General features: G+C 49.2%; 1 protein-coding gene across 3 annotated transcripts in view; it reads right to left on the reverse strand.

Annotated features, from left to right (window-relative positions):
* ABL2 (ABL proto-oncogene 2, non-receptor tyrosine kinase) overlaps positions 1–15,432 on the reverse strand; it is a 403,452-nt gene that overhangs the window by 189,107 nt on the left and 198,913 nt on the right. Inside the window, exon 1 of one of the 3 annotated variants that reach the window (XM_086955807.1) lies at positions 3,559–4,068. The exons of the other annotated variants lie outside the window; for them this stretch is intronic. Within the exon in view, the coding sequence (XP_086811933.1) occupies positions 3,559–3,664 (106 nt within the window). The 5' untranslated portion in view covers positions 3,665–4,068. Of the gene's footprint in view, positions 1–3,558; positions 4,069–15,432 lie in introns of those variants that run through there. 3 annotated transcript variants of the gene reach the window in all.

Consider the following 15,432-nt stretch of genomic DNA (forward strand, 5'->3'; position numbering starts at 1 on the left):
TTGGATCTTAAAAAGACCTCTGCTTCACCTCCACCTCAGGCGAGGAAAGAGGCTCTTCTGCAAAGTCTACGACCCCTAGAATACTTTAAATGGACCTTCATAAAGAAGGCAGTATTCTCCCTTCACTGAAAGTTATTTTTTGAACTGACAATCCAGATTCATAAGTACTGTGTCCGAAAACCTAGGTGGCGGGTGGCTGATGGAGTAGAAACACAGTCTATCCTTTATAAAACACCACAGGCACACTTGTCTGATAGTGGTGCTCAACCAAAGAGTGGCATTATCCTGAACTTCCAATACTGGTACTCTGCCCGCGTACCCACTTCTTACATGCAGCACTTTGCAGAGTTCTTTGTGCTGGAAACAGCTCTCTGCTGGCGCACCACCATATTGAACCTCAGAGCAGTCGTGCACTCTGTTGGGACACAAGCACATCAATCCTGACCGGCACAACAACCTGCTTCAGCGGTAGTGAGACAGGCATTCCCAAGGTGTATAATCTTAGCCAGCAATGAATGATTCAAGCTGCGTAAATCCCATTTCCAACATAAAGCAACATCCCATGTCATTCCTGTACTCACATCCACACAGCACCATACATACATCTTAAAAGTACACAATCTGTTGTGTGTCAGAGTCGATGCCCCGCACACCGCCCTACTCTACACAGGCTAACATGTGCTGCATCAATGCCCACAGAAGAGTGCCACAGCCCAGCCACCGCCCTGCATCTCTGGCGCTGCACAGATAAACAACTGTCGATATATGTGATACCAGTGCAGCAATCCCGGCTGTCGTATCATTAGAGACAGGCACGCATCCTTTTATCGTCGTCCTGTTACTATAATGCTTCCTATAAATGACTGATGTGCCAATGCCGTTCCCACATTTCACGTCTCTGCCAGAACAGGTCCCACCAACAGGGTCTATACCCCAAAAGCTTTGTCATATTTCTGGTATCGACAAAAAGGGTGCCAAACAGAAGGTGGGTGGGGTGGCATTACTCTATGTAAGCATTTGGAGACAAGTCAGCCTGCACTATGAGTCATTGTGCGCTCGTAGCTGGCTGCATGCTTACCAACGACACCCAGCACTGCCAGTGCCCTCCCGTGGCTTCGATTATAGCAGAGGGTCACACAGTTCTATAGACTCCGGTTTCACCAGCGGGCCGGGATTGTCTGTAAAGCAGCCCGGACCACACAAACATGTGCAGACGCACCCGACGTACCTGCAGCAAGGTGATGCGGAATACACAGCAGGCTGTCCTGCGTTGCGGCCCAGGAGCAAGCCATGGGCTGAGCCCTGCTGAGGGCCGTCCTCCGGGCGACTGGCAGGAAGGGGTCGCCTTAGAAGTCACGAGCACCAGCACTTTAACGAGTGGAGAGTGAAAGCAGTGCGGCAGGCCACCCCATCCACCTGAGAGCCGGGGCTCCACTGGAAGCTGGGCTGAGTCGGGGCGAGGCTGCACAAGACTGCATCCGAGCTGCGCCAGCCTGCAACAATGAGGCGTGGGCATGAAGGGCTGCGGTGAGAGCGAGGAAGGAGGGAGAGAAAAGGAGCGACAGGCGCTCCAGTGCGAGTGTGGAAGGCAGATCTGAGCGAGGGACAGGCAGCGGAGCAGCGTGTGAGCCGACCGGCAGGGTGACCGGGGCAATGCTTCTTTGTGGAACAGGCCGTACCGATGGGGCGGAGGGGGGTGGGGGACAGCCGCTGCTACTCGGATAAGCAGCGCCGCATGAGGGGGGCGAATGACATACGATACAGACAAAGGAGTACTCCTTGTTAGACATACAGGGCGTGGGGTGAGAGGACACGCGTACTTCGTGGTACTTGAACCTCCCTCCGCTCACAGGGTGTGACAGGTACTTCAGAGGGAGGTTCCAGGCGAACGACTGGTCTATGCATTAGAAGCAGGTGAAAGGAGCACCCATTGTATGACAGGAAAAGTCGTAGGACCCTGGGGGTACAGGCACTGCCACACTGTGTGAGACGGGCAGGCCAAACACTTCTTCGCCTCTCTTCTTGTGAAGTTCCCTCCTAGGCGGAGTTTGCTCGACAATGACCACCGATGTTAGCGATGTGACAACCCCCCGAAGAAGAGAGCATAATCAAAATCGCCACCGAGAAGGTTAGCATCCTCACAACGTGGAGGAACCTAAAAACGGGGAATTAGCTAAGCAAGGACTCACAGCTTTTTTTTCTGCACCAAAACGTGCTTCAAGACACCCAAGACAGGGATTATTTGGCAAACAGTCAAGAGAGTGCACAGCTTCGCCAAAAGCTGGTACATTTGGACAGAAATTTCAACAAAAGCATAGCTCGCACCAACAAGCAATTAGCAAAGCTTGTTTAAAATGTGTTTCACTGTTTGGAAGGGGGAAAAAACAAAAGATATCCACCTAGGCACTCAGACTTGCACACTCAAATCTTTTCCAACGGATCTGCGTCCTAAGTAGGATGGAGCCTACTCAGTACCCAGAGTGCCAGTAGTTGGCCTGCAAAAACATACAATTCTATCTTTCCTCCTACCTAGATTTTATATGGTTTTACTGTCAATGTGGCACAGAAAATGCAAAGCGTTCCATTATTTTGAAAGGGCAATCGATCCTTTCACTCACATATATCCGCTTTCCAAGTTAGCCATTGGATGCAGTATCTAGACATTTTAAATAAAGACACAATCTCTAATGGCAATACTCAAAGGAGATCAATGTGAATTAAGTTCCATAACCAAGACCACTACTTTATTGATAAACACTGCACAGTTTTTACTTCATTTCTGATTTATGGTACCATTGCTTCTTTGTTTTTGTGAGGCAGGAACTCAAAATCGCATGCTCCATCTCTAGACAAATTGCTCCTCTTAATGTCACATTGCAATCTCCCCTCTCAGAGTTAAAAAGGCTATGGTTTTCTTGGTATGAGTCTCGTTATTATGGTCTTCAGCTCTCTGATACCAAAACAAAAAGGGCCACTTTATGTGCCACTGAAGGCCATAAACAAAGGTATAGTGAGGGTATCCCTCTTCCCTCTCCTCCCCACCCACCAATACCAGAGATTCCAGCGTCTTGTCTGTGCTTAATGCCAGGATTTTACCAAACCGACCAACAAGAAAATACCTGAAGAAAAAAATGTGTGCAATGATGGGGAGAGAAATAAGATTGCAAAGAGAACCAATTGCTTATATTGTTGCCTCAAATTCCGGTGGGGAAGGGGATAAAGAGAGTTGAAAGTGCAGATAACAAAGAGGACATGTTTAGGATATGTGCAGAAGCGCCATGCAATGGGTTCCCTGAAAGCACACGTTAATAAAAAAAAAAAAAAAACAGCTATGGCACAGGTTGTGGTTCCTCTACAAAATAGAATATAAATATGGCAGCGGGAGCGCAGAAGTTAACACTTTGAGCTCATTAGAGCCACAGTCCAATCACAATTTCAGAGCCCCAAATTCCAAGCGTCCTTTTAAATATCTCCCTAACTTGTGACCATGATGACAGAGTGCACAGGGCACCTACTCCGAGCTCTGTCCCCATGGCGCAGCCCCAGAAGATGCCCTACCTTTCCAACGAGCTCGCGCCGGCAAGAGGGACTTCCAGGTCAGCTGCCACAGCTTCAGCTTCCAGTACATCATCTTCACCTGGAACTGAAGGCCCAAGACGCTCATCGGTCCGGGGCTCGGGGGGGGGGGGGGGGGGGCGTCGAAACCCCCGATAACTCTGAAAGAGGCAAGTGATATGGGAGCTTAATGCACCAACGCCAAGCACCTCAGCACAGGTGCACAATCCAGACTGCTTTAGCAACAATATGTTCAAGAAAACGGAGAATTTAGATCGCGATGCTACGAGCTCCAAGATGGGTCGGGTGGGTTGAACAGAAAATCTGGCCCTGCCCTTCCAGGGGCTGCATCCGACTGTCCTTTCCTGAGCGGGCAGCGCAGGCCTCGGAGTTATTCCGGGGCTGGATTTTACCCTCGTTCGATTAAAGTACTACACGCGATCGGATCCTCTCCACAGAAGGCCCGTGGATGGGCCTAGACGCAGTGTAGTCTCCGATTCCACTCCGACTCCTGAGCCTCTGGCGTCGCAGCAGTAATGGGGGCTGAGCTCCGCCCGGCAAACGCCTCGAACTCATTCTCGAGCAGAGCGCGTCAGCTTCCTGCCAGCTCCGGCGGAGCCGGCTCGCTTCACGCGGACAATGGGCCCTTTCATAGGGGGCATGGCAGCTGCAACCCTCGGCGAGGAAACCTAACCGTACCTCACCTCAGGGGCTAACCAACCTGGCTCGCTCTCCCCCTCCCTCAACGACCCATTGCACCAGCGTGTTCAAAGAGAGGGCAGCGCCCAGCTCTGCTCTCGTCTCCACCCCGAAGAACCCCCTTTAAGAGAGAAGTCAGGCTCTCTCGACATGCCCACTCTCAGTCCGTTCCACGAAAGCTTTCAGACAGGACCGGGCCTAGCTAAAAAGAGCAGCGTGTGGGAATCATTTGCCAAGAATGGATTGGAAAAGCTTTGCGCTTACCAATAGACTGGGACCTCGGCGAGTCCAGTAAGGCCAGGTCAGAGCCACAATGACATTGAGCCATCTCTGCTATAATTCTACCTTACTACAAAGAACCTGCCTGTTGGTTAGGTGGAAATTTCACCCAGGTCCAGTGACTAGAAAAACAGTTTAAATAGTGCCAATTGTTTCATCGTGTGTGAAATAATACAGCAGTTTTGACAGCCTAATATTTTATTTTTTAACACATTACATACGGCATACATCCAACCAGAGAGTATAGAGGGGGAAACTTGAGGCACGATTCAAGACATTAATAAATAGAAACGTTTTGCTCACTGGTGCTACTTTAAGAAGACAGTCACTTGCCCAGAGGCAGGAAGTATCCCTCTCTGATGAATCGATTACCTGGAATGCAATCTTGCAATTGTGGTTGGATGCAAAAGCCTTAAAATAGTGGCTACGTTGAATAACCTGTCTTAGGCATTCGGATGGTTAGCGGTTTGATGTGGCAATGTGCCGGAACGGGTAGAAGAAGTCTAGCCTGCTCCTAAGTTCAAAGGTGTAATCAAATGTTGATGCAGTTTGATTTTCCTTTTTTTATGAATCAGTTCTGTTTATTAAGAAAAGCCTCAGCAAAAAGTAAAACACACACAGCTGGCCGCCCACAACCCAGTGGGCCGGCAGCATAAATGCTTTGTCAGAACTTAAGCGAACACATCCATTTGCCTACAACTCCATGGGCCGGCAGCGTATACTAGGAAGTTGAAATAGTTCAGTCACGTAAGCCACCCAGAGTCATACATACAAAGCAATCGCCTACCCTCCAGAGAGCCGGCTGCTAAAGCAGTTGCATTATATTTTATTCAGGACAGCCCACTCCCATCTGGGTCAGTAGTATCTGTAGATAACCCTCGCATGTGCCTACTCAGTGGGTCAACCGTCTATACTTACTTGCCGGTCGGCATCTGCATACATCCTCCATCTCCCCCAACAATTCTAGCAAATAATGTCAGCCAACAATCTCAGTTCTTGGTGATGGTCATTGTTGGCCGCAGATTTATTAATATCAATAATGATTATTAATAACAATATTAATAACCTACTGGTTGTACAATCTTCATTTGCGAACTTTAACCATAAATCATGCACATCACATTACAGTTTATGACACCCTCCCCTGGTACAGGTGTCTGTCTCTCGTGCACCCATCAGTTCGTAAATGGCACTTGTGTACAACCAGTTCTTAATCAGTTTCTTGGTGTTCCGGTAGTTGGTTGGCCACACCCCCTTTTTGGGTGTCATGGAGGGGAGCTTCTTTGCCTGGAGTTAGGTCCCCAGCTCGCTACCATTTGCGCCCTGCCGTCCGGCCGGGTCTGGGCCGCGAGCGCCGTCTCCGTCTTTTCCTCCCCTCCTTTGTGCGGCCACGTCACCCTGCCGTGCGGCATTGAAAAGTGAGTGGCCCTCCTCCTACACACCGCCCACCGGTGTGTTTGGTTAGCCAACGATTGTAGGATTTCCGCCAACGCCTTCCCCACTGTCCAGCACTGCGACTCTGCTGTTCCTCAGGTGTGGGTGGGTGGGCTTCAAACGATGTCGTTGTCGCGCCGCTCTCCCAGCTCCTTCGAAGACGTTGTGCTTCTGGTTGGGGAGCGGCGGTGCTTAAATCCCCTTGAGCCCCCTAAGGGCTTCAGGTGAACCCCCTTTGATTGGGGGGTTCAAAGGTAGCAAGGTTGGCCATTGGTCGCCCCCCATGGGCGCCAAGGTCACCAGGTCACTTCCTGTCGGGGTGGCTGGTGCGCACCCAGTTTCCGCTGGTCCTGGCCGCTTCGGGGCGCCCAGGACCAGTTCCATCCCCCTGTTGGCACCGCGTGGGTTATGGCGCCGGCCCTTGAGCCTCCCCCGCCCTGCGGGTGGGTGCGGCGGCCTCTGCGACATCAACAAAAAAATCCCCCAAAACGAACATGTATAAACTGAAATCAGTCACCCTTCCTTCAGTTGCTTCTTACAATGTGGCATAGAGGCCTGTGGTCGTGGAAAGCTAAAAATCTGCACTAAGTGCGTTAATGTAAAGGAGGGCTACGAGACTAGATTGTGGCTGTGGGGTTAGGAGACGTAGGCTCTGGAAGTAGCCGGAGTAACTTAAGGTAGGTTGGACAGGTGAGCTTGTTAAATGTAGAGGGGAAAATGTGGATGAATGGTTCCCACAAGGTGGAAGAGGTTTCATGCGTCTACTCGATGGCGAACGATAATTTCTATATAATCAAGATAAAGGAAAGCTTGTGGAGCAAGGCACTGTGGTCAGGAATCTGGGCGGTACCCCACAAGGAAAGAATTACCTTATGTGCAGCTCCCAGGGCAAGGGCCACCTGCCTCCCTCTCAAGGATCGGAGCGGGTACGTCAAAGGGTTAGGGAGTCCCAGGATAGTGTAAGCCGGGAACCACGGTATAGACGTGTGGAATGTACATCTATGTTGTCAAGTACATATTACCAAGCTTCGCCTCCCATCTAGACCGACCTGGAGATGTAGTTGATATTGCATTGCCTTCCCCTCCCAAACAGGACATGGCGCTCCGAGATTAGACGCTTATGTTTTTTAAGGATGATACATTTTTCAAAAGGGGTACCCTTTAAAAAAATGCATCATCCTTAAAAAAAAATAAGCGTCTAATCTAGGAGCTCCCTGCATGTGGTTTGTTAGTGGGGTGCATCACCCAGTGGCGTACCTGGAGATGTTGGAGGCAACCACCTTCCTTCAACACAGTGTTATACTTTAACTGCTCAAAGGGGATAATCCCCTGGCATCGAATAGGCTATTAATGTGCTTGCAACCATCCTGCGGCCAACGTCTGAAATTCCCCATTGGAAATCTTGGGCTAAAGTCTGGGTTGGATAGTACTGGGGTCATGGGGGAAGGAAAGGTGGTCAAACCTGATCTGGTCGCTACAGGATCCTACACCTTGAAAACTGAGCTACTAACTGGGGAAGAGTAGAGACCCCATGCTCAGAGCTGAACAGCGAGCCAGGGTTCCTTCCATATGTAAGAGCCCACTAATGCCTGGTCCATAAAGCACCAATGTTTCTCAGAGAGGGACGGCTCCATTCCACTAAAATGCAACGTTGGGAAGCATGGAGATAGTATGTTAAAATGGGGAAAGCTAGGCCACCTTCATGTGTTGATCGATAGCAGTGGTGTTTCTGGAGACGGGGCTTTTTCCCGTCCCAAATAAATGTATTAATTTCAAGTTTCAGGGAGCGCAGTGCGTGGTGAAGGGTCAGAGGGAGGGCCTGGAAGAGATAGCGAATGCACGGTAAGATAGCAATTCTTACAGCCGAGATTCTGCCTAGCCAAGAGAGGCAAAGATGGCACCACTTGTTAAAATCATGAACTGTTTGGGAAGCAAGAGCGAATAATTAAGTGATAGTGTCTCAGAAATCCAGTGCGCTAGTTTGATACAGAGATGGGAATACCATCCTTTGCCCACTCAAAGGGGAACAGGGAGTGCAGATGCGCCTCATGGGGTGGGGCAACAAAGAGCTTTAGAACTTGAGATTTCTGCATGTTTACCTTAAACCCAGATTCGTTACCAAATACCTGGAGTTCAGTCACAAGGTCAGGTAGGGCTGACATCAGGTTAGCTACAGAGAGTATCAAGTCACCTACATGCAAGCAGATGATATGGTTCACTGCCAAAGGGGATACTGGAGATTGAGGGATTGGCTCTCATCTCGTATGCTAGGGTGATGGGTGGGGGGTGGGGGGTAGGTGGGGTCGACAGCCCTGTTGAGTTTTCGCTGGATAGGAAAAGGCTGGGAGTGTATCTCCTTGACTATTACGGCTGACCTCGGAGCACTATAGAGAACAGATCCATTTACAGAATTTGTCGCCAAATCCAAAGCGCTTCAGAGTTTCAAACAAGTATCACCAATTAACTCTATTGAACGCCTTCTCAGTGTCGATGGATAGCAAAAGAGCTTCCTTCTGGGACCTGTGAATTTTATCCAATAGGTGCATGATGCGTTTGGCGAGTAGGAATGAAGTCTGCCTGGCCCGGGGCTACCAAACCAGGCATGAGGGGTTTGAGGCGAGGGCCAAATTACTGGTAGAAAGTTTTGCACCTATATTCAAAAGAGAGATAGGCTTGTAAGATCTGCACAGGGCAGGATTTTTGCCGAGCTTCAGGATAACTGATATGGAAGCCTCAAGCATAGAATCAGTGAGGATGCCAGTATCTGTAAGGGTATTGTAAAGGTGTGTAAGTACTGGGGCCAGTTCCTGGCAGAAAACCATGCAAAAGAGGGACGAGAAGCCATCTGTCTCAGGGAATTCCACAACTTTTAGGTGGGCGATAGCAGAGATCACCACAATCCAGATGGGTTTCTCCAGATAGTCAGAGCCCTGGGCTGAAAGAGGGCTAAAGGGATCATCCAGATATGCAGAGGATTCACCACCAGGGACATCCAAGGTTGCATATAAGGCACCATATAAAAGGACTGGAACCTGGACACTATTTGTGTATTGTTACGCATTTCACTGGTCGGCATGGGGCGGATTACCAATACCGATCCTGGGTGTATTTTGCCCCTTAGGAGTTTCGCTAGCATCCGACCACAGCAATGGCTCTCCAAATAGAAATTGCGTTTCAAACGCAGCATGGCATATTCTGCCCTGTCAAGCTCTAGGTGCTTTATAGAGAGTCGTACCTTTTTCAATTCACTCCAGACTCTCAATGCTCCTGTTAGTTTGTGTATAGCATCGAGCTCCGAGACTTTCTGTTCTAAACTCTTTCACTTCTTTCAGCTGCGGTTGTCCGCCGTCGAAATTGTGTTGAGTTTCCGCAGTTTCACCAGCTTTAGAGCCTCCCAAGGAGAAGATAGAGATATTATTTTGAAGACATTTAGCTATCACCTTGCGGAGTGAGGTTACAGTGAATAGGGACTCCCGGAGCCGCCAGCAAGACTGTCTGACCATGTGAGAATCTAGACTTAATACTAGGGGTAAGGGTGCATGGTCAGATCGGGACCGGTGAGCAAAGGAGGTGCAGATCACCAGGGTGTGCATGGAGTGAGTTGCGAGAAAGTGGTCATGGCAGGAGTAAGTCTTGTATGCTGCAGGATACAATTTATAGCACCATGTGGTGGGGTGGGGCTGGCACCCCACATCATTTAACCCTCAGTCCACCAGCCACCAGAGGCCCTGATCTGTGAAAGCCCCTGTCTGGTCAGAGCTTTGTCCTGAGCAGTCTGAATCGGTGTCTGGGACTACGTTTGCGTCACCTCCTATGAGAATGGCAGCATTCAGGAGAACAGAGCACTGGCTCAAGTGCACTCATCAAAAAGGACTCTTAGTGTTCATTTGGGGGCATAAACATTAGATAATGCGAAATGAAAAGTTCCCATCCTAAACCTTAGTCCAGAAGCTTCCCTTTAGTGTCAGCAAATTTAGACAGGATCGCACTGTTAAAGCTTCTGGACAACAAGATCGCCATTCCGCCTCGCTTAGTAGAACCTGAGGACCAGAGCTGCTGTGTGAACCATCATGACTGCATTCAATGGGTGTCTTTGTGGGAGCAGGCGTGTCTCCCAGAGGAGGCAAATGTCACAGCTCGACTGTTCAAGCAGGGAAAGTACAGCTGACCTTTAGGTGGGGTTGTTAAGGAGCTAACATTGAGGTTTGTAACCTTAAATTCTAAGAACGTGGATAGAAACGTAAGTGCCTAACTGGGCATCAGAAGTGGGGAAGAGGGAAAGAGTATCATGGGAGCTGCCTACCAGCGTTCCATCTCGTGCCACGAATTGAGGCACCACGTACTGACCTAGTAAAGTGAAGGATCAAATCCAAAAAAGAAACATCCTCTAAAAGCAAAGGTAACATAACCGAAACGTAAAAAAGTCCAAGGTCAATGGAAAGAAGTCTGTTGGGCATAGGCCGGTGCGTCAGAACAATAGGGTGCAGCAATGATTTGCTCCCTGCTGCCACAGGCCATGTGCAGACGGCAGTGGTCCAGTGTGAAGACACTACCCGGACACCGAGTGCCAGGGGGGGGGATGGACATGAAACAAACCCAACAGTCTCGGAAGCCAGACTGTAAAAACCTGATTTACACTCTTGGGCCCGCAACCTTCGGGCCAGGACGGGGAGGTTTGACGTGTTGTCCGACCCCCGCCAAGCTGCTGTACGAGGTGGAGACCCACGGAGGGAGCCGGACCCAGACTGCGTAGACATCTTCAAGGTTGGACACCGGACAAGCATCTTCAATTGGTGAAGCTGGCCCTCCCAGCAGAAGACCAGTATGAAGGGATGCACCCACCCATGAGAACTCTTTGGAACGAAGATAATCAGTGACGGGTTTACACTCCCAGCAGCATTGAAGGGTGAGAAGGGAGATATCCTGGAAGAGTTCAATGATGAGTGCCCAGAAATGGACAGGGTGCTTGGTTCTAGATTTTCTCTGGATTTCCTCTTCAAAAAGCAGAAGTGTATCCTCAAATGTCTGAGCCCTCCAGGCCTGAAGGGCAGCCTCTGAGGAGGAGATTAATACGTCAGGATCTGTTCTTGAGGTCTCCTGTTTGAGTTTTAAGGTCAGTGTGCTGTTCATGGAGGCAAAATATTTCTTGGGATAGCATCTCTACTTAATCGCGCCTTTCATTTTTGTTCTCTTCTAGAGACGACACTATGTCTCCCACCGAAGACTAGTTCTGGCACAGCATTCGGACCTCCCGGGACAAATACTTTTTAAGATCCGGAATGTCCGCTTTAAGAGAACAAAAAGAGAAGCCAGAAAAGCCTATGTCACTGAGGAATGCTCCGAGTCCGGGGCTTCCTCCTGTTCAGGCTGCGAAAGGGCTGGTGTTTTAGACGTTAAATCCTTAACGGGGACTAGTATTGAGCGAGTTAACATTTCCAGGACCGATTGGTCGCTCTTGTTTTTAACCTCTGCCATGGCAGTATAGCAGATGGGCGGACTCGCGTCGTATGCTGGAACTAGGGAGAGGACGCCGAGTCTATACATGCAAAGTAATGTACCCATATGTTACATGTGTTTTTGAAGAACATGTAAATTATTGAAAATAAATGGTATTTGCTTATGCAGAAAAAATAGAGATTTAACCTGTGTTCTGAATTTTAAAAGGCCCATGGCCGATCAGCTGTGCCTCTAGCAGTCCAGGGTTTTCCTTGGGCTCATATTTACACATTTGTTACTACTTAGGGGGCCGGGCACGCACCCTTTACACTAGAGAGCACGCTAAAACTCCCTAACAAACAGTTAAGTAAAGAATAAATCAAGCCAAATACAGGTGTTCAGATCCACCCTCTTCAAAAATAGTATAGCAGGGAAGACACACTTCAGGGTCCAGTAAGTAAGGTCGAATCTGGAGCCAGTCAATTAACCAGAACCCAAGGTAACGTCCCTGAGAGCTAAGAGGGGCAGCAAACTGCCACCATCACAGTGGGAGAAGAAAGCCAAAATTGTCATAGGGTCCATTCAAGGGGTACAGGGTCAGCTCTGTGTATTAAAGAAGACTGCTTCAGTAGGTAGGCTGACAAGATGGCGTCCCTGCTCCCCTCACTATTTCAAGTACCGGGCACCAGCTGCTGGGGCAAAGCATCTCGTCCACGTAGTGCCTCCTGTGCCAAGTCAGACAGATCACCCAGAGCTTCCAACCCCTCCCCCCGGGACAGCTCCCCACACCCCATAATCGCCAGGCTAGGGAGGTTTGCAGACTGAAGTTGTAGAAGATTCGAATCCCCCCAATGAGCCACCAGGTAGCAACAGCTATATTGCGGCAAGAGCTATATCACAGTCCCAGTGGGGAGGCAGCTATGCCGTACAGGTTCCGTTCTCACCAGGAGGCATGCACCCAAAGAAGTAGCTTTGTGGTTGCAAGGCCCTGGCCTACTTGTAGTGGCAGAAGGCCCATTGTCCTCACCGTGCAAAGGTTAGCGATGTCTCCCTCCGACTGTTGGATTTATCACCACTCCAGGGTTGTGCCAGGCGTATGGGCCCCAGGACTAGACCTGTAGTTCCCCCCCAAAGGGCCAATGCAGGATGCAGTGGAAGGTGGGCAGGTAGGATCAGGAGTCCCTGCAGTGGCTCGGTCGAAGAGGGACATGGTGGGGGTCACCGCCAGCAGCAACACTCCCCTCCTCTAATCAGCGAGGCCCCCAGGACATGTCCCAGGGCAAGAATCTGGCGCTGTCAACCGAGTGCTCCACACCCTGCAATCCAGCAGCAGGCCCAAATCACTGGGATCGGCGTACGAGCCCGCAAGGCAGTACTAGACCTGCCTCCAGAAAACATAATCCTCACTGCCTCAGGTAGACAGGGGCCTACATCATGCTCTAAAAGGTGGGTAAAAGATCTCACAGCCGGTCTGCTTGGCCACCGGGGCAGGAAGCCGGAACCACTCCCCTCTGTTTGCAACCTCAAGGGCAGGAAAAAAGAGGCGCAACCCAGGAGAGCGTCTCAGATGGAGGCAATGGAGAAGTGTGGCAGATACAGTACGTCAGGAGCCCAAAGGCAGCTAGTAGGTGGTCGGTGGGCACTGTAAGGTCTCTTCTCTCTCTCTCTCTCTCTCTCTCTCTCTCTCTCTCTCTGCTGGTTCCCAAGGACAGGCAGCCGGAATCTGGCCCCTCGACTCAGTCATAACCTTGAGGGCAGAAGGCTTCGAGCACGGCACAGGGGAGCTTCTCAAGAGCCACCATAAGGAGGATCGGCCGGTGCACTGTGCTAGGAGTTAGGCGGGTGTCGCAGAGCCCCTGTCCCCTCCACTGGACATGATCAGGAGCTGGGCAGTTTAAGTCAGGAGCGATTGTAAGCCCACCACAGTGTAAAATTATGCTTTAATAGCCCGGGCGGCAGATGAGCAAGAGAATGTGATTCGCCCGCCACCATCTTGGACATGCCCCCCGATTTTACTTTCTACCGCAAGAGGAAATGTTGATGGTTTGTTTTCCTTTTTTCTACCTGGAGTGTTTTGCATCACCTACTTTAGAACGTTCATCTGCTGTGCTGCAAGTCTGTATACACACACACACACACACACACATACGTGCACGCACGCACACGAGGTAGGCAAGCAAACAAATTTACAGAGACAGCGAAGCCAAGGGGTTGGCTGAGATCTTTGAGCCCGTGCACGAGCCCAGTACAGAAAATGGTGGCTATGTAAATCATGCAACAAATGTAAAATATGATAATGTTTATTCAATGTTCAAGAAAGTGTATTTCTCTAACTTGTGAAGTTTTGACATTAAAATTTCACATTATAGCACTGCACTGAGAAGTACTTATTAAAAAAGATAGTTTATAAACAAAATCCATTAGTGCACTAAGAGGCAAGGCAGCTGTCATGTAAACCCTGTACATGGCCCAGATTATTACAGACCAACATAAGTCTATTAAATCAAGCACAATTGGTTTTTGTACAACTGATATTCTGAACTCATATTTGAAAGTGGTTTCAAATGCGATGAAGAAAAAAAGTTTTTGTGAAATAAAATATTTGCCTAAGATCACACAATTTAAGTGGGGAAGTCAAGATTTATCCAGGTTTTTTTGGTTTCATTTCCACTAATCAGTCAGGAAATAGGGTATCAGCTGGTCTTTCCTTGTGTTAAGGCTTTGTTTTTTTACCTCTGTGCATTTTTCTGCAGCTTTTAGTGACAAACTCGCACAGATTGTATTGGAGTGTTTTACATGAGCCTTTGCTAGATACAAAAGATCATGCATTGCTTATAGGCACTGGAAGGTATTCTATTGTAATTGCATTCATTTAGCGCTTACTACCCCTGACGAGGAGTCAAAGTGCTTTTTTGGCAAGTAGCACAGTACTCCGGAACCCATAAAGGATAAGTGGCGATTTAGTATAGGGAGATATGAAAGTAATTTGAGTGGTGGATATGTTAGCCCTCACTTCTCCCTATCTGGCCTTCTCATTTATAGACCTCCGGGGCCCACCTCCAAATTTATAGAGGAACTCCTAGAGACTGCCCATGCCCTAGTTGCCAGTTCACCCAACTTTACGATCTTGGGGGACTTAAACCTCCATTTTGACGCCCTCGAGGATCCGACCATTAGCAATCTCCTAGCAGACCTTACAGCTGACCCCTCGTATACTATCCCCCACTCACTCTGCTGGCCATCTACTCGACCCGGTTTTTACTAATATTCTGGAAGTTAAAGTAGACCCCCCTAAACCTATGGGATGGACAGACCATTCTCTTGTCACATTTGTGATCACGACCGCCACTCAACCCAAAAAGGCGCTGCCCGTCTCCCGTTTTAAACGGCCCTGGCACAAACTCCATAGTATGGACTTCCCTGCCAGTTTAGGTGAACCCAATCTGGAAATCACGAGTGACATCAATATGTCATACGCTGCTTTTCAAGAGTGGATTATTAAAGGACTCTACACTATCATACCAGCCAAATGGACTAGAGGACGGAGTACCCCCTCTAACCCATGGTATGACAAGAATTTGAAACAGCTTAGAAAGGAGTGTAAAAGAGCCGAACGCCATTGGAGGAAAGATTATAGGGACAAGGAGAAAGCATGCTATTTGGCCACACTGAAGCTATATCACAAAGCTATACGCATGGCTCGGGCTTCTTTTTATGCTAAGGAAATTGATTCCAACCCCACGAAAACAATTTTTAAATTGGTGCAAAAATTACAAAACAGTGGCAACCCTGCCTCGTGCATCTCTTCCACTCAACAGTGCGATGATCTTGCCACCTTCTTCACAGAAAAGGTGAGAAAGATCTACAATAACTTCTCACATACCCCTTCTGTCTGCACCGGCTCTTCTAATGGTGCTCTCAAAGGCTCCAAGCTCACCCTTCTACCAGCTATCTCTTGAAAACCTAGCTACAATTTGTAGAAAGGTGAAATCGGGATCCCCCTCAGACCCCATGAGACCAGCCCACTTT

The sequence above is a fragment of the Lissotriton vulgaris genome, chromosome 1_1 (assembly GCF_964263255.1).
Source record: "Lissotriton vulgaris chromosome 1_1, aLisVul1.2, whole genome shotgun sequence".
Classification (NCBI taxonomy): domain Eukaryota; kingdom Metazoa; phylum Chordata; class Amphibia; order Caudata; family Salamandridae; genus Lissotriton; species Lissotriton vulgaris.